Genomic DNA, 18739 nt, shown 5'->3' on the forward strand with positions numbered 1-18739 from the left:
GATAAGCAAAGATACAAAATAAAGTGGAAATAAAATGACCGATACAACTGGAATGCAGAATATCAAGGATGGCAGTTTAGTGTGAAGAATATAAAAAGGGAATGAAGAAAGGGTTTTTCTTTGCACAAAGAGAGAAAATGTCATGGTTAAACCAGACACTCAATATCGCAATCTGAAAATGTAAGAATGCATACAGCCTACAGTATTTACATTGACGTAAATACTGTACAGGCAAAGAAATTTGATTAATCTGTCAGTGGTTGAGGCCTGGTAAGGGACATGTTTTGAGCAGTAACATGTTTGTGTTTACTGAAGTTAAGTGGAATATACAGGGAGACATGAAGGCTTGTGCTTGCAACTGACCGGTGTTTGGGTCCAGAGGCACGAAAGATTTGTCTAAAAATTAAATGAGAACGTAACAAACACTTATTGCATATGTGTGTTGGTGTGGTGTGGCTGGACAAGGGTTGTGCCTGTTCATCTCTAGCAGTGTAGCAGAAGAAAAGTGCAGATGTATAGAACCAAAAGTGCCTGACAGTGTTCACAAAACACAAATTAAAAATCACGAGGAGAAGATGAAATTGAATTTAGCCATCAAGACTCACCAATCATCTCTGCAATAGTCTTCTCATATTCCATAACTATCTTCCTGCAAAGAATAAGCAAAAATCAAGTTAATATTTAAATAAGGTGCATAAACACTACACAATCTGATCTGACCTGATCTTTTTAAGCATAATGTTTTACATTTAGCTTTAAATGAATAAAACAGGCTGTGTGACTTTGCAGAATATAGGACATTTAACCTGCAGATGCAAGGAACTTTTCAAAAACAAGTTTATCAAAGCATATATATCTGCAGTGTTAAAATAGACTAATATAATAAGTCTGTTGAAGAATTGAATAGTCTTATTGAGCAAGGAAGCATTAAATTGATCAAAAGCAACAGTAAAGACTTTTACATTGTTACAAAATGTAAAAAAAAAAAAAATTTTATCACATTCTCCTCAAATATATTAATCAGTACAACTGTTTTCAGCATTGTTAATGATAAGAAATGTTTCTTTGGCAAAAGCAATATAGAATATCTGAGTGATTTCTGAAGGACACTGAATGTAACACTGAAGGCTAGAGAAATGCGGAAATGAAGCTTTGCCATCATAGAAATAAATTACATTTAAAAAAAAATGTTTGCTGTATTTTTAATTCAATAAATGCAGCCTGTTGAAGAGAGACTTTCAAAAACAGTTAAAAACATCTTCCCAAACCTAAACTTTTGAACGGCAGTGTAGAAACCTGATGTCCTAGTGTCAGGAAACTGCCATTTGTTATGTCATGTGTTTGACTACAAGACTTCAGTTGGCAGAAAGACTTGCTTGGAGAAAAGCAGGTTGCCAGCACAGTAAGCGGATGGATTAGCTATGTCTTCCTTAGCCTCTTAGGCCTTCCTTATCCTAATCCCAATCAGGCTAATGAACTAAGCACCATTCTTATCCAAACTAACAAGGCCTAGTCCAGCTGGCTGTAAACCTCAACCATTCATGATTACCTTGTTCACTTTGCCCATTAAATATAAAAAAAAGGACAACTTCAAAACATGTCCTGGTTCAATCGACCATCTTCTAAATTAGACAATGCTGCATTTTTTATTAAAAGTGCAGTGAGGTGACAAAATACCTCAAAAATGCTGAACATGAGCTATTTAAAAAAACTGTCACCTGACCCTGTCCTAACTGTCATAACTCTTAGTTAGAAGAATGTAAAAAAAAAAATAATAATGTTAAAATGGCATTTAATTGTGTTAAAAGACGGATCCACGTTCTTCCGGATGGTTGAAAACAAAGCTAAATTATCTTTCGTTTATGCCCTCCCTTTCCCTGCCCCCAACTTCGGCACATCTGACATGCTAAGGCCCTCTTTAATTGGCTTTCTGCTTACACTCAACTTAAAAAAAAACATAGGAAAGAGAGAAACAGATTGAGAGGTGGACTGTATGGTATGATGCACAGGGATTTGTCAGGTGTATAAACTAAGGAACATATGTATTGAATGAACGTTCCTGACTATTTCATTGATTTGAAGTTTACACAGAAGACATGAAGTCATGGTAGATGTGGGGAAAAATGAGGTCGGCACATGACGTAATCTTCACTCATCATAGCTCACAAGGGCACAGGAATCTCTGTCCTTTGAAAACACCCACCTCATCTCCTCCACCTCCCGTCTACTCTCTTCGTATTTTCTTTTCCACTCCATGGCTTCTTTCTCTTTTATAACAATCTGAAATAAGAGCATTACTTCACACACTTTACACTCTGGAAAATGATAAACCAGTGTCATCCTGGGTTAACGCAAACCTGGGCTGTCCAGGTGTTTCACACTGTAAAAATCCTAAGTTAATATTATTTGCTTATTTATGAGGTTAATAAACAAAGACCTGGGAAGTTCAGCAGATGATGAGCATGAAACCTTTTTTAAATAATTAGTGGAAATGCAACCACATAAATCGACTGTGATAGTCTTAAAGTAGTGACAAAAAAATGGAAGTAGTAACAGATTTTTTCTTGTGATGTACATATGAGTCAAACTGATTATCAACCAAACTTAAAAAACATAGGGTAAGACTTGGTTCTATCCATCAGTTGTTGACTGAATTTTGAGATGTGGGCGTTTCACTCAATAATAAGTTTGAGCTTGCAGTCAATCATAAGAAAGCAAGGGGTTTAATCATTGGAGAAGTCTCTTGTTTCGATTGAAAACTGCATTATAAGAAATTGAGAAATTTCACGTCACCCTGACTTTAAATCTTCAGAAATATAAAATAAAAAACATATACTTTCTCATCAGTCCAGTTAATCAACCCTCAGACGCTGAAACTAAACACATTATAGGAAAGATTCTGACTGTCCAGAGCTTGTGAAAATGTAACGTTGAAGCAGTTTTCGATTGGATGTCATTTTGGCACTGCAAATGCAAGTTTTCAGAATCCAAAATTAAAAGTGGCCTTAACCAGCTCTTTAAAATCAAATGACTTTATCCAGGGCTTTTACCACTTTATTTAGATTTATTTTATAAAATTTACAGATTTAACTCAAGGTAAACATGACAAGAGAGTCTTTTTATTGTGGTGTGGCATCATGCAATGTGTGAGTACTGTATATACCTCTTCTCGGGCGATGGCAAGAGAGTGGTCCATGTCACACGGCAAATGATGGCTTTCCCCTTCAATGTATCCTGATAGTGAATAGAGGGAGCTCTTCGAAACCCCACTGTCCACCGGTGAGACCATTTCTCTCTGCTGCAGAAGAGAGAGTTATGGAGAAACCATTAAAAACCTGTGAGTTTATTTCTTTAAAACAATATTTACATCACATTTATTGGAGGGAGGCAGCACATCTTCTACAGGTTCTACTCAGCAAAGCCATAATGCCATGGAGAGCAGGCTCTTAGTTTGGGTTCAAAAGCCTCCAGCAGTGTGTGACTGGCCCGCTGCATACAGCTGGAATTCTATGATTGACAATCCTCAATGTGAGATGGGTGTGAAAGCTGTTTGTCATGAAAGGTTTGCGGCTGTGACCGGATCAGAGAGGGAATGCTGTGACAGATGGACAGCAGGAGTAGAGGTTGATCTATTGTGTTAGTTTTCACAGACCAGATAATGCGCAAAGATGGTGATCTTATATTTTCAAGTTGATGATCCATTTCACATTGAAAAAAAAGACAATATGCTAAAATGTCCTTAAAATACGAATAAAATGGTTAGTTAATGCAACCAGCTACAACAAAGACAAAAGACTGTAAAATATGAATATAAGCAACAACCTATTTGCATATGTCCTACAGTAAAAGACAGACATGTTTTGTGAATATCTGCTTCAAAAGGCACAAACAAAAGAACTAATATTACTTGAATTAAATGTACTGTAACTTAATCATTTATGCTGGAATCTTAAAATGGATTTAAAAAGTACTAATAATATATATATATATATATATATATATATTATAGCAATACAATCCTGAAAAAAAAAAAATATATATATATATATATATATATATATATATATATATATATATATATATATATATATATATATATATATATATATATATATATATTATAATTATTATTTTTTTTTTTTTTCAGGATTGTATTGCTTCCAGAAGGCCTCTTTATAGCCAGTGATGGGGTGTAGTTACTGAATAATCATCATGTTTAGACCTTTAAACCTACTTGCTGATTAGAGCTGATTAATTCTTCCTAACAGAGCTGGATTAGGAGATTAATTGAGTTTGACTCTTATAGGTAGGTAGGGGGTCATGTGTTAGGGTACAAATACAGAATGCCCACTACATGTTTGGTCTGCAAGGAGAATTTGGGCCTTATACCATTCACTGCATTATTGTGCTGCATAGGATCATGGAGGGGGCATATAGTCATACGGGAGGTACAAACAGATTAAAACCTGATACAGAATGTTGAAATTAAGCTTTATCAAATTTAGAGTTTAGTGTTGATCTCAGATCTCCTATCACTTCATTATGTACATTAGTCATGGCCTAAATCTAAATCTTGGATTATAATCTCAATAGTCTCAGACAAGAGCTCAGATGATTTTCAACCTCAAGTTTGATTTTTTCTTTGCAGTATAATGAGAATTAACACACTGGACAGATCTTGGTCTCAGACTTGAGAGGCCTGGTTTAGGTCTTGACTCCAACTCATTCATATCTCAACAATCATAATGCATAATCTAATGTAGAAACTGTGTGATCCAACTCAAAGAGGGCAGCATGTTCATCATCACCAATCATAAACACAGTCAGCAGAGGGTGAGAAATGAGGCAGAGGAATAACTCTAAATGCAAATCAGAAAAAAAATGGATATTGACCAAACAGAGTTCAGTACAGCATGGGGTTGTGATGCATTCCTGTTATTTTCAGAGCAGCTGTGCATGTAATTCCATGAATTATAAATTCCTGCTAAAGAAAAGTTAAAATAAAGAACACGTCATGGAGAATGTGCTGAAGCAGCATGTGAATTGTGTCTGTGAGACTATTTCAGGAAGAGCATTATCTAATAATGTATGTTAAAATATTTAATATTTTAAGAAGACCATCAATTCAAGTTAGTCATCACTCAACCTCATTATTCCAGTCATATAATACAGTGTCACTCTTTTTATATATGAAAGCACTCCATAATCCTAAAATGTATCAGCACTATCCCAGAAATACTTTTCATACATTAAAAATCAACTCTATTTTGGCACTGATGTCTAGAGGTTATTCAGGGGAAGAAAAAATCCCTGTGGAATATGGGACATCCTTTGACAGAGTTTGCTATCTGTCTGTGTGACAGAGTAAGAAAAAAACAATTATTACACACACACAAAAAAAAAAACATTAATAAATAAAAGGATAGATATGTAGATAGTCAGATTAAATGTGTTTGAGAAATGATTTCGAATGTATGTGTTTTTAATATATCTATGATGTTTCCTTAAAGAGCTATATTAGATTATATTATATATATGTACATATATATTAAAGAACTATAATAGTTATATTTTGTTGTTTCTTGTAAAAAAAAAATTTAATGGGCAGGAGCAGCAGACTCATGATATCTTGGTTTGAACACTACCATTCAAAAGTTTTTTTTTTTTTTATGTTTTAAAATATCTTATGCTCAACAAGGCTGAATTTATTTGATAAAAAAAAACAATAAAACAGTATTTATGTAAAATAATATTACAATTTCAAATTACTTTTAATATATTTTAAAATGTAGTGTATTACTGTGATGGCAAGTAAATTTTCAGTCTTCAGCATCACTTAATCACTTCCATATGCTGATCTGATGCACATGCATTATTTCTACTTATAATTAATGTTGAAAAGAGTTGTGTTGCTTAAAAACCATGATACAGTATTTTTTCAAGATGCTTTGATGAATAGAAATAAAAAAACTTAAAAAACTTAAATAATTTTCTGTCACTTTAATCAGTTTAATGCATTCTTGCTTTCATTTTATATATATATATTTTTTTTTTTCTTTACTTTTTTCAGTGAACAGAAAGTATAATATAAGGATGAAATGTTTATTGTCTGTAGACCTAGTCTTATGACTAATGGTGGTTTAGTCTAATAAAGGTGGTACAGGGACAGTGGGATTAGAATACAGGTGCATCTCAATAAATTAAAATGTTGTGGAAAAGTTAATTTATTTCAGTAATTCAACTCAAACTGTGAAACTCATGTATTAAATAAATTCAACGCACACAGACTAAAGTAGTTTAAATCTTTGGTTCTTTTAATTGTGATGAATTTGGCTCAGATTTAACAAAAACCCACCAATACACCAATTATTCATCTCAACAAATTAGAATACTTCATAAGACCAATAAAAAAACTATTTTAGTGAATTGTTGGTCTTCTGGAAAGTATGTTCATTTACTGTACATACTCAATACTTGGTAGGGGCTCATTTTGCTTTAATTGCTGCCTCAATTCGGTGTGGCATGGAGGTGATCAGTTTGTGGAAATGCTGAGGGGGTAGGATTCTTTGACAGTGGCCTTTAACTCATCTGCATTTTTTGGTCTCTTGTTTCCCATTTTCCTCTTGACAATACCCCATAGATTCTCTATGGGATTCAGGTCTGGTGAGTTTGCTGGCCAGTCAAGCACACCAACACCATGGTCATTTAACCAACTTTTGGCAGTGTGGGCAGGTGCTAAATCCTGAATCTATGAATGTTTGTGGCTTCCCCTCCTTGTGAAGGGTGTCAATGATTGTCTTCTGGACAACTGTCAGATCAGCAGTCCTCCCCATGATTGTGCAGCCTAGTGACCCAAACTGAGAGACCATTTTGAAGGCTCAGGAAACCTTTGCAGGTGTTTTGAGTTTATTAGTGAATTGGCATTTCACCATATTCTAATTTGTTGAGATAGTGAATTGGTGTGTTTTTGTTAAATGTGAGCCAAAATCATCACAATTAAAAGTACCAAAGACTTAAACTACTTCAGTCTGTGTGCAATGAATGAATTTATATAATACATGAGTTTCTTTTGAACTTTTCCATGGCATTCTAATTTATTGAGATGCACTTGTATATAGACTAGACCTAGTTATTCTTCAAAGGGGATGTTTTCTGTCCTTCTTACTTTAGCCATCTGAGAACCGTTGAGCCATTCCAGCGATGTGGGCTGGGCTTTTTAAAGCGAGACTGTGAAGCATGCAAGACAACATCATGAAAATGGAGCAGCAAGAATATGAGGCATGTTAGAGGGGTTGTAGTATGTGTGCATGTTTGTGTATGCGGGATTATTTTATGTCATTTCCTGTACAAATGCTGAGAAAGAAGTAACGGTAACTCAACATGACTGAAAGCAGATCTGAGCTAAGCTTCATGTGAAGCCACACCAGCAGCCTCAAACCAGGCATACAGTTAACAGAGTTAGTGTAAATTAGTAACAAATTGAAACCAGGAACTAGCATGAATGTGACGAGGAATTCACCTACAGTTTAAGGATTCTGCTTAGGAGAAGCATATAAATTATGAAATCTGCAAACCATTCATCTTTGATGCAATAATATAGTGTCTATATACAGCGTAAGTTTTCAAGTCACATTGAACTTTGTTTCTATGGATCTCCTGTCCAAGCGAACATGCAGGATTGTCACAAAGCCCTGGGAGAAACACACCTCTTTTTCTAAAGAGAGTGTTGTCTTGGGAAAAAGGAGTACCAATCAGGAGACGGGAGACGGCTTAAACAACCAGGAGTGAGATGTCATATTCACAGTATGGTGGGGTAGTTTATGGGTAGGTATTCACACTCATACCCAAGGGTGCAGTCAGGGGGCTCGGTTCAGAAGGGGGTATCTCACACACACACACTTGTGCGTGCATATGCACACACACTCACAGACGGGTGCAGGCTGGCTCAGCTCAGTACCTGAGGGGACACAGTGGACAAAGTGGGGCTCTGAGAGATGTTTTTGACTACCTGTAGAGCCTCTATCCTCAGGGCTGCGAGCACCAGCTCCTCCTGGGCAACAAGGGAGGGTTGAGGGGAGGACAGGGGGAGTGACCCATGACGTGGGGACGGGGTAAGGAGGAAAAGAGGGGTTAGTGTTGTACTGGCCTCACACAAATAGTAAACCTGGGGTGGGGGGGGGGTAACATATACTGTACAGACACATACACATTTTACTGTGAACATTGTGAATGTGGTAAGATCTATCAATCCAAAAATGAGAGATAAAACAAAGCAGACAAAGTTCATGAAAGACTGGAGGGACAAACAAACACAGAATGAAGACAAGCACTCTCTCTCTCTTTCCCTCTCTCTCACACACAAACACAGCTGCAAAGGTCCAGGGAAGAAGAAATAGTTGGCTGGTTGGCTTCTATCTACACACCTGCAGTTTTTGAGCAAAGGCAGTGGGGTTGGTCTCTGCCAGATCAGGTTCCAGGTAGCTGAGAGGGGCAGGTGAATCAGACAGCCTGTCTAAGAGGGGCAGATCTGAGGGATCCACGGGGCCCTGGATTGGGGACTGCATTGGGACCAAGAGCAGAAGAGAGACAAGAGGAGTAGGGGGTGTCTTGGTGTCAGTGAGGCAGGGCAAGCTCATATTTAGTCTAGTGCATCATAACACTTCTAAGTTGTGTTTACAAAGCTTATGAATAAACTGTCTTCGGTACTGATTCTGGTGGGGAGACCCTGAGTAAGCTGCATACCTAGTAAAATAACTAACCCATACATTTTTGAAATACCATGGGAGTGAGTAAATAATGACAGAATTTATTAATTTCTTTAGGATGCACTGTCCCTTTAAGATTGAAAACAAAAATGTGTAGCATCAGATAAGCTGTGCCATCATTAGTGACAAAATTAAAATAACCCCACCTTCACACATTTGTGGTGGTTTTCTTGTATTTTGACTATATAGGCTCCACTTATTAGATTATCTGAGCTAATCAAATAAACAGACTCTTAAAGATGCTTATTCAACCATTCAGTGTTTGACTGGTTTACACTTACCGCTCCATCTCTATGGTTGCTCGGTGTTCGATTCTGAGACTGGCCGTCCCTCTTTCTGCTCTTCTCTGAGGCCATAGAGTCACGAGCACCACGTGGTGGCAGCACAGGTGATTTCCCCTGCGAGATCTGAGCCTCCATCTCCTCGAAGCTCCTGTAAAGCATCAGAGCAACACAATTAAACACATGGAATACACTGCCAAAGTACAGTAAAAAAAAATTAAAAACCCCATGGTAATCGAGTTGATACTTTTTGTTAAATATATAGTATTAGTAACATCAAGAACCATTTTTTAATTAGTAAGAGAAGTGTACCCACCCAGAGACAGTTTTGTACCCTTTTTTCTGAGAGAGTGGTATACTCATAAAAGTTGGTATAATGGTTTATATAAATATAATGATGCAGTTATGTCATCTAGCAGCAGGTGCTAACTGACAGACAGACTTCATGTTTGAACAGAAAGTATTTTCACACAGACTACTACTAATCTTATTAACTATTTTCATTGTTTTTAAGCAATATATTATACAAATAATAATATATGATGTTAGTTTGTGTGTGTGTTTGGGTTACCCAGTGCAGGGAGAATTGGGCTCTGAATCTTGTTTGTTGGAAGTCTTTGTTGGACTGTCTGGCACAGAGTCCAGCTTCAGATAAAGTGATGGTTTCTTCACCGAGAGAGGCTGTAAAAAACATACAAAGTTGTAATTTAATATTAGTTTAGTGTTTGTCACACACACTTGCTTTTTAGTGTGTCTATGACTCTTACTTACAGGTGTGGAGGAACCGATCTTTTCCATGTATTCAATCTCATAATCTGTAACTGCAGAAAAGACATCAGAGAAAATAAGAGAAGATATAACAGGTTAAATGTTTTATAAAGGTTATGTTAGGAATGAAAAATAAAAACGTTCTTTTTATGCTGATCATCAGTTCAGACTGACAGAACCAATATGAGAGTGGCACTATAATTCATCTGCCTCTGTTCTACTGACCCAGTTAGTTTCAAGCAGAAACTGCCCTAGGGCGCAAATGGTTCCCTGCAGGTCGAAGGCTAATAAAACGGGTCAGCTTTGGGTAATTTGGGGTTGTAGGTAAACTTGTAGGCCTATCACGTGCGATTATCTGATGGGTGAATCTCACAAATGCATTTTTACCCCAAAATCAACAGTAAATATATATATATATTTTTTTTTTTGTAGGACTCTTATTTTGCATTTTGACATAGCCCTTTTCTTACTCTTCCAAGCAATCTATGTAAAGTAATGCATGTAGTAACATAATGAGAGACTCCTCCACTCTCTCACCATCACTCTGTATGGGTAAACTGTTCTCGTTGACAAAAGCTGTAAAGTCAGTCGGCTGTGGGAAGTATTGGGAGTCAGAGGTCAGCTCCACCTCTATGTCATGTCTAGTCCATTTCTGACTGGTGGAGGAAGCCAGTTTCTCCTCATCTGTGGCGTGATCTTGTGAAGGCTCAGGATTGGCGTCAGGTGAGTGCTCCTGCAGGTGATTATGTGTGTGTGAAGTGGAGGGCGAGATTGGAGAACACACAGGACAACACTGTTATGATATGAGGTGACAGCGAAGGGGAGAAACAGATCATCTTCAGAATGAACAGCTGCAGTGACTGTGTGAGTGTACAGTAGGTGAATGTACACTCGTGTCTTAACTTACTTGAGCAGACGGCTCAGTAATCGGAGTCCTCTTTGGTGATTTCTTCACTCTAAAAGTGTTACTGTTTAAGGAAACAAGACAGATATTTGTGCTATAAATCTAGAAAAAAAAAACAACATGAAAGCATATAAATATTTTTTTAAAAACCCAACTGTGGGTACACCAACCACACTTATTATACACAGCAGTGTTTTGGACAGATACCATAAAGATAATGTTCTACTGAATCAACGTTTTATTTAAATAATCCATACCTGATGTGTTGTTCTGATAATGATGGTGCTTATTATTAAGGATTAAATCTCATGAGTTAAGATCTTACTAGCACGCAATATAATGGATTTTTCAAGGTTTACATCATGATTGAATAGTGGGAAACATCAACTTTATGTTTTTTTTGTAAACTTTTTATTTTCTAATGCAGTCTTTAAGAATGGAATCATGGCAGGAAATTAATAGCAACAGCAGTAAAGATTTGTGGTTTAGAATTAGGAAATAAACAGGAAATACACTTAATACTCCACAGTCTCTGCACTGACCCACTTAGTATTAATCCCTGTAGCCCCCGTTAAATTGCTCAGTGACCCAAGAAAGTGACAGATGTCTCACATTTCAAATCTTATTCTGTTGCTGTTTTTGGCACATTTCATAATGCAAGTTTGATGTAAGCATTTCAGGAGTATTGCTTCACTTCTCAAGTCAAATCTGAAAAGTGTTAAAATAATAATAAAATAAAGTGGAAATCCTGAATTGTGTAAGAACTGTGGAGTAAAGTCTGCAGCTGAGCAAAATATGTTAGATGGATTCATCTGAAACAGGGGCAAATGATCCAATAAACTCCAAGTTTGAAAGTAATATTACTTAAAACTGCTCCCAAACAGCTGTATTAATGAATCAGGGTGTGCAGGGGGTCTAGATGTACAGGTCCACTAGATGGCAACACATGCTCATTGGAGAATATCAAACATGGTGCAGAGGAAGATACAGGTGACATGAAATGATGTGATTTGAAGTCAGTCATAATATGTATTAAATTGAATAATAAAACAGTTGACATGAGCTCATGAGTTAAAACATGTTAAAGTGAAATTTTGTTTTAAGCTATATGATTACGTATGCTAATTTTTTAGATCAACAGACATGTGACAGAGGCTGACAAACAAGTACTAACACCATATAACATACACACACGTATCTGACAGTTTAGAAATATAGAAAAGAAAATTGACAAGACTTACAAAAAGTACACAACAATGGATGAATGACACGGTGATGAAAATAGCTTCATAATAAGTGCAGACTTACGATTTGAGAGGCTTCTTCTTGTTCTTGGCAGGTTTGTTCTGGTTGTGGTCCTCCATCTCAACAATGTTATCATTGTCATTCTCGTTGTCATTGTTGGACTTGTCAAAAGAGGCAGCTTTTGGAGGCACGTTTCCCATCTTGTTGGATGATTTGAAGGGATCGGCTGAGTCATCAGAGGAGTCAGGACCAAAGCTGTGAGATCCTTTAGGCAGGCCAGGAGAGTTGGGGATACCAGTGCTTGAAGAAAATGGATTAAAGTTAGGGTCATCCCACTTGCTGGGATCAAAGTTATATAGCCCCTTGGGGATTGGGATATCATCCATATCATTTGTCAGTGCAGGGATAGGTGCATTGTCTAGCTGCTCTGTCTGCGGTGGAGGGGCCTTCTTAATCCCCAGTTTGGGCTTTCGGATGGGCATCTTGGCCCCTGGTTTCTTGCCTAGGATTTTAGGAGGAGGAGTATTGCGAGGTGCCTCTCCACTGTCCTCTGAATAGTCAAACTCCAGTCTGACTGATTGGCGCTTTGTGATTGGCTGTTCCTCAGTGCTGATTGGCTGTTCCTCAGTGTTAATGGGTTGTTCTTTAGCAGGAGAAGAGGCACAAGGCTCCTCTACAGCAACAGGGGTGTCTGAAACTGATGTAAAGTCGGCTTTCCTGCCCAAGACCGGCGAGTTGGCGACTTTACTGCCTCCTGTACAGAATGGGTCAATATTCTCAAAGTTGTCTGGATCCCATTTGTAGGAGGCAGTTGGAGGGATAGGAGACTCCTCGTCAGGGACAATTGGAGCCTCAGGTACAGGACTTGATATTGAACTGGTAGTGACCTCCTCAGGCAAAGGTGGAGGACTCTCAACTCGAGTCTTTATCCTGTTCCTCCGCAGGGTACCACTAGGACTAGGGCTGGGAGAGGAACTAGGCCTCTCTTGAGTTTGCAAGGGGCTTTCGGGGTGTAGTTTTCCTCTCTTTTTCTCTTCTGGTGTGTTGCTAGAGGAAACCGTTTTGGGAGAGGAATGCTCTGGGTTTGAGTTCTGCCGGGAAAGAGGTTTCTTCTTTAGGGAACCTGAACGGGGCTTCTTCACTTTACGAAGTGTTCCCGGAGCGCTTTCTGTTCCTGTGCTGAAGGACTCTGCTTGTGTGTGAATGAGTTTTTCGGAGGTTCCTCCTGAGGGCTTGTCTCCTGGGCTCTCTAACTCACCTGACTGTAGGCTTAGAGAGCGGGTAAGAGGCGCTCTGCTTGATGGTCCAGACCCAAAATTTGATTCTGGAACGGGGTCATCAGCAATTAAGTAATCTAGGTTATAGGTGCCACTAGCAGCTATTGGTTTGTCCTCATCAAAGGCTCTGGATTGAGAGCGGCTGAGAGTTTGAAGCTGTTTTGGCTCTTCAGCTTCACTGGCAGAGATGTCAGCAGTGGAAGCTGTAAAGATAAGTGTATGACTGTTACTATACATGTTATTATACAGTACATTGCTTTCAAGATCAGAGATTAGAAATCACAGATGCATTGATATTAGTTTTGTTTTCTAGACCTTTCTTGAAGAAAAAAAATGTTCAGTAGCAATACACTGTATATCCACTAGAGAGAGCTCAAGTACAGTGTTTGATAACAAAGACTTGTACAGCTCTCCTGTCAGAGAATAATGGAAGTAAAAAGGCAGCCTTTTCTTGATTTTTTTTTTAAGAACAAGAAAGAAGTATAAGTATATAAATTCATGAAAAAAATACATATTTAATAAATAATTAATCCATCCATCTCTTTGTTTTCCAACAAAGCACAAATTAACATTTAAATATTGCATATAACATATTCCAGCTTTGGTTCATATTTCTAGCTACAGATACTTAGATACTAGATAACTAAGTAAAGTTACTTAATTTTCCATAACATTTCCTTCATATTAAATATTACAGAATTTGTTCAAAATAAGACACAGTGCACTATGTCAATGTCCTGCAATCTTAAGCATTTAAAAGTCAAGTAAACCCTCCTGAATCTATTCAAATGTAAATAATTTGACTCCACATAAGACAATCTGGGGTGGGAATGGAGATTTAAACGTACCTGTGTGTTCTGGGGACAATGCCTCTGATTTGGTGCAGGGGGGCTCTGTTGGGGACACTGGTGGGGAAGCAGACTTCACAGGGGTGGTGGACTCAGGGGTTTCGAACGCTCCGTCTGAGTCTGAGCTCCTACAGAAAAGACAGTCAGACAGAAGAAAGCCTGAATATATTGTATTAAGAACTGATTTAATAATCGCACTGAAGTATAAAAATCACGTCAAGCTGCATCAATTCCACACATCACAGCTCATATTTACTCTACACGATGGATCAAATAAATTCAGTTTCTCCTAAAGTATATTAAACTATCATTCATTGTCTTCCAGATCTTTTAAACAAACGCCTGGATCAGCTTATGTCTAGTAGCCCCTGGTGGATTATTACAGATGGAAATTACAGCGCTGAACCTGCAGCTAGGAGACCAATACCAACAGCTCAAACACACATTATGCTCAGCCATGGATTCCATTTTCTTTCATTCAATAAATTCACTTATTATTTTAAACTATCACAGTGGAGGTGCTATTTTCCCCACATTAACACATTTGTGCCATTTCAGTCAAGATTGATGATGCCTATGTTGCTTTTTTTGTTAATACATCAAAATGTTGGTTTGTGAACCTTTTTTTTGGTCTTGACATCAGCATATACAGTAATACTCAAATCTGACATATAATATGTCATAGCATATGTGAAAACATTTTTAAAATACAGCAATAGTCCAAATACAGCAACAAAGCCGCAGCCTCAGACAGATGTGCAGACCCCCACCCAGTCACCCAGCGCATTAGTCCCTGTCCTCTCTCTGCTGTTACCCCATGCTCACCTCTGCCTGCCATGGATCATGTAATCATGTCTGGAGGTCCAGCTGAGGCTCTGGAGGAGCCCTAGGGCTGGGTCTGCCCCATCCTCTTCAGATGTCCCTCCCAGCAGCGTGTCCCAGCCCCAGCGAGCCCACTGCAGCGGAGACAGAGCCTGCCACGCGCTCACTGCCATATCTGCCACCGATTACTTATACACTTTCTCTATTCCCAATAGCAATTCCTGAAATCCGAAGCTTTGATTCTATCCCTTTGTGTGTTATGCCCAATTCTCCCCATCCCTCCCTCTTTTTCAATATCGTACGCGCTCTCTCTCTCTTCGAGCTATTACTGAAGGTGGGCTCTATCCAAATGAAACCCGTTGCAGATACAGTACTTGCCACTGCTTGGCTCTCTCTCTCTCCCTTTAACTTATCCTCCGGCAGGTTTCCCTCCCCCACAGTGAGGAGAGAAGCAGATTTCCCACTCAGGCTGCTGGAATATAAAGAAAATCTGTGTTTTTCTATATCTAATCAATGTTTTTTTTTTATTACTCCTCTATCTTATCTATCTCTTTCTCTCTATTTGTGCTATAATACCCAGCTGTAATGCAAGAATAAAACAAATCAGGATTTTTCTTTAAATTCCATCAAGGTTTTCTTTGTCTGACGTCATGTTTTCACTACTAGTATCTACATTAAGGACTTAGCTGGAGTCATACACTCAGTTTTGCTCCATATAACTGTACTGATGCTTTCAGTGCAGTGAACACACACATTCCCTGCTGGAAAAAACTGCACATCCTTTTGATACTAGTCCTCAGCATGGGATGCTGACCAACATTTATTTCTAAGTACAGGTCAAACCTAAAATTATTGGGATGTAATGCACTAATATGATACAAATAGAGAATTAGAGTAATAAAAATAGTATGCTTCTTACAAGTGTTAATACTGTATATAGTTTATATTACAATATTGATTTGTATTCAAGGATAATATTAATGCTACATACAATATACCGGTAATTCAAGACAGCATTTCAACAGTCAATCAGTCTAATTTACAGCTTTCATTGTGTTAATGACATTGGGTGAGATAATTATCAGTTGATGAGTGTTTCAGCCCGTCCAGGGATCTTACATATCTGGCAAGCACACTGTTGCCATGGTGACAGTGCTCTCTAGACATATGCTCCCATGTGCTAGACAACGCACAAACTGACAACTTGCACAAAATCTGGGCCAAAGCCTCAAATTTCCCTATGTCTTTCACATAGATCCACATATGCACAGGAAGTCTATTAGCACATATAAAAATCAATTTATTTCAATGGTATTGGAAAATAAAACACTGATTTATTTCTGAAAAGTCTGCCGAGCAAATTAGGTGGAACGCTGTATCATCAAGTTTACGTTCCTCTCTGGAGTTTTAAAAAACTAAGAATGGGTTTTCCACATCCTCTTTTTAACTCTCTTCTAGATGGTGGGAGGAAAAAAAATATAATACAATATAAATTAAATCTTATTGAATATTTTTCTTAATGCTACCGAGGCAGAAGTAATTGCAAATTCCAGCTGTAAATTTAAAAAGACAAAGAATATGCAGATGCTAGATGCTTAAAATCTAGTACACATCTGCAATAAATGAGTTCTAACAGTGTGCAAAGATAAAGGAGACAGAAGACATGGGGGATTTTTCTAGGTGGATTTGTCTGCATGGAGACAGACAGGATTGTCGGGCACAGAACAGCACTGTTGGGTTCTAGCCAGACACTGCTGCGAGCGCAACAACCCACAATGCTGTTCAAACAAAGCTAACCTGAACCAAAATCACAGCTATCAGTTTGTCAGAGAAAAGAATGATAAGAACCGTTCTATAAACATATCTACTAATAATGGTGTTAACATATCACTAACACAATGCTCCAGTAGATCATACTATGTGCGTGTTCTATAATTCTCATTATAAGTATCATTCAACTTTAATTGAGATTTTGTTTTTAAAAACACCTTGGTATAATTTATATTTAGAGGCTGTGATTTGCTCAATTTTATGTCAGAGGGTACAATGTGTACTAGAAATTGAGGTAATGACATAGGTTGACCAGTAGAGGAAGACAAAGGCTGTGCTCCAACTGGAATACTAGCATACTGCCAACTGATGTGTAGGTTGTACTACAGCAGCTGTAAATAAATAGTATGCTAGAATGCTATTCCAAACATTGCCCCAGTTTCCAATCATAAATTAAAAGTTCTCAAAGTAAATTTATATAATTTTTTTCATCCCAAGACTGAAGAGTAGCTAAATCAATATCTTTATGAAGTGATCACTCCTTTTGGCAGTTTTAAACCTAGAATTTATTTAACACTTTATTCATCTTTATATAAACTGATTAAACCGTTAAATCACAGAGATATAATACAGGCATTAGAGACATCATCTCTGGCAGCAAGCTGAAGTTAGTGTGGAATGAATTCTCACAGTCTTGATAATCAGTGATTCAGTTCCACATAAGATGTTATCTTAACATCATGCTAAGAAAGAAAACTATATTTTATGTTAATTATTATTAATATTTCAAGTCAAAAATCCTGAATCAAATCAGAACCAAGTTTCCTCAGCAAAGAACTGCTTACTCTCTGGGGGAATACAGCAATGTACCAGCTTTCACCACCAGAACTATCAAATAATTCAGGCATACTCTCAATATTTTATGAGTGCTAGATCTCCTGCAGCACTGAGTTTATTCCATGGTCTCAGAGGCTCAGAGTGATGAGAGACAGGGAGGTGTAGATACTGGTCATATACATCACCAAATGGGGCATCTCAAATCTGATTTACCACTTTGCTCATTTTGACACAAGGTTGTCAAAAAAGATTAAACATGTGAAAACAGTGAAACATACCTTTGGAATAAAAGGACACTTGATTGCTGTATGCCCCTAAGACACCCCTATTTTAACATGTAATACTGCATGGATAACAAAATGGTCCTTACAACACAATAGCAAACTCCAGATAACCCGAAAGTCACAGAAATGATGGTTAACCAAAAGCACATGCCCATATATGTATATGCTAGTCAAACAGTTGAAAAAATGTGCAGGTCATGTGACTACAGCCTTCACAGAGTTGAATGCTTAGCAGTGCATGAAATCTCCAGCAGTGTACATGTTTCCCAGTAGATCTGGATGTTAGTGCTCATGACATGGCATCAGTATTCTAAAGTGGGTCACTGCTAGTGACTAAAGACCGAACTGGAATATAAATATACAGATATTGTTTGAATATTTTTATTTTAGATATTTTGCCACTAAACTGATATGAAAAATGTAAATGAAACAGGACATTATGGGTAAAAGAGAGACAAAATAGTACATTTATTATTGAATAAATATTTTATTATTATTACGATTTCGAAATGAATAAGGATTCATTAAATTGATCAAAAGTGACAGTAAAGATAATGTTACAAAAAATTACAGTTTGAAATATTTTGGTTATTTAGAATGTTGGTTATTTAGAACTTTATATTAATAAAAGAATTCTGAGAAAAAGTATATTAAGCAGCACAACTATATTTATCAATTATAATAAAAAATGTTATTTGAGCACCAAAGTCAACATATTAGAATAATTTCTGAAGGATTGTGTGAAACTGAAGACTGGATTAATGGATGTTAAAAATTTGTTTTATTTATTTTTTATTTTATAAATATGTTTTATATTGTAATAATATTTCACAATATTACAGTTTTATCATATTACTGATCAAATAAGTGCAGTCCTGGTGAATATATACATATATATATATATATATATATATATATATATATATATATATATATAT

At 37.2% G+C, this 18739-nt stretch overlaps 1 protein-coding gene across 6 annotated transcripts in view; it reads right to left on the minus strand.

Annotated features, from left to right (window-relative positions):
- Positions 1 to 18739, minus strand: part of LOC113112621 (titin homolog) — a 39249-nt gene that overhangs the window by 3606 nt on the left and 16904 nt on the right. For 3 of the 6 annotated variants that reach the window (XM_026278345.1, XM_026278343.1, XM_026278342.1), the window contains 11 exons: positions 14089 to 14216; positions 12027 to 13443; positions 10722 to 10782; positions 10352 to 10607; positions 9818 to 9867; positions 9618 to 9727; positions 9047 to 9197; positions 8424 to 8558; positions 3164 to 3298; positions 2204 to 2280; positions 606 to 649 (listed from right to left, as the gene is read on the minus strand). In XM_026278345.1, the coding sequence (XP_026134130.1) occupies positions 606 to 649; positions 2204 to 2280; positions 3164 to 3298; positions 8424 to 8558; positions 9047 to 9197; positions 9618 to 9727; positions 9818 to 9867; positions 10352 to 10607; positions 10722 to 10782; positions 12027 to 13443; positions 14089 to 14216 (2564 nt within the window). Of the gene's footprint in view, positions 1 to 605; positions 650 to 2203; positions 2281 to 3163; positions 3299 to 7045; positions 8051 to 8423; positions 8559 to 9046; positions 9198 to 9617; positions 9728 to 9817; positions 9868 to 10351; positions 10608 to 10721; positions 10783 to 12026; positions 13444 to 14088; positions 14217 to 18739 lie in introns of those variants that run through there. The other 3 variants (XM_026278344.1, XM_026278347.1, XM_026278348.1) reach the window with 3 other exon arrangements.

The sequence above is a fragment of the Carassius auratus genome, chromosome 13 (genome assembly GCF_003368295.1).
Source record: "Carassius auratus strain Wakin chromosome 13, ASM336829v1, whole genome shotgun sequence".
Lineage (NCBI taxonomy): Eukaryota > Metazoa > Chordata > Actinopteri > Cypriniformes > Cyprinidae > Carassius > Carassius auratus.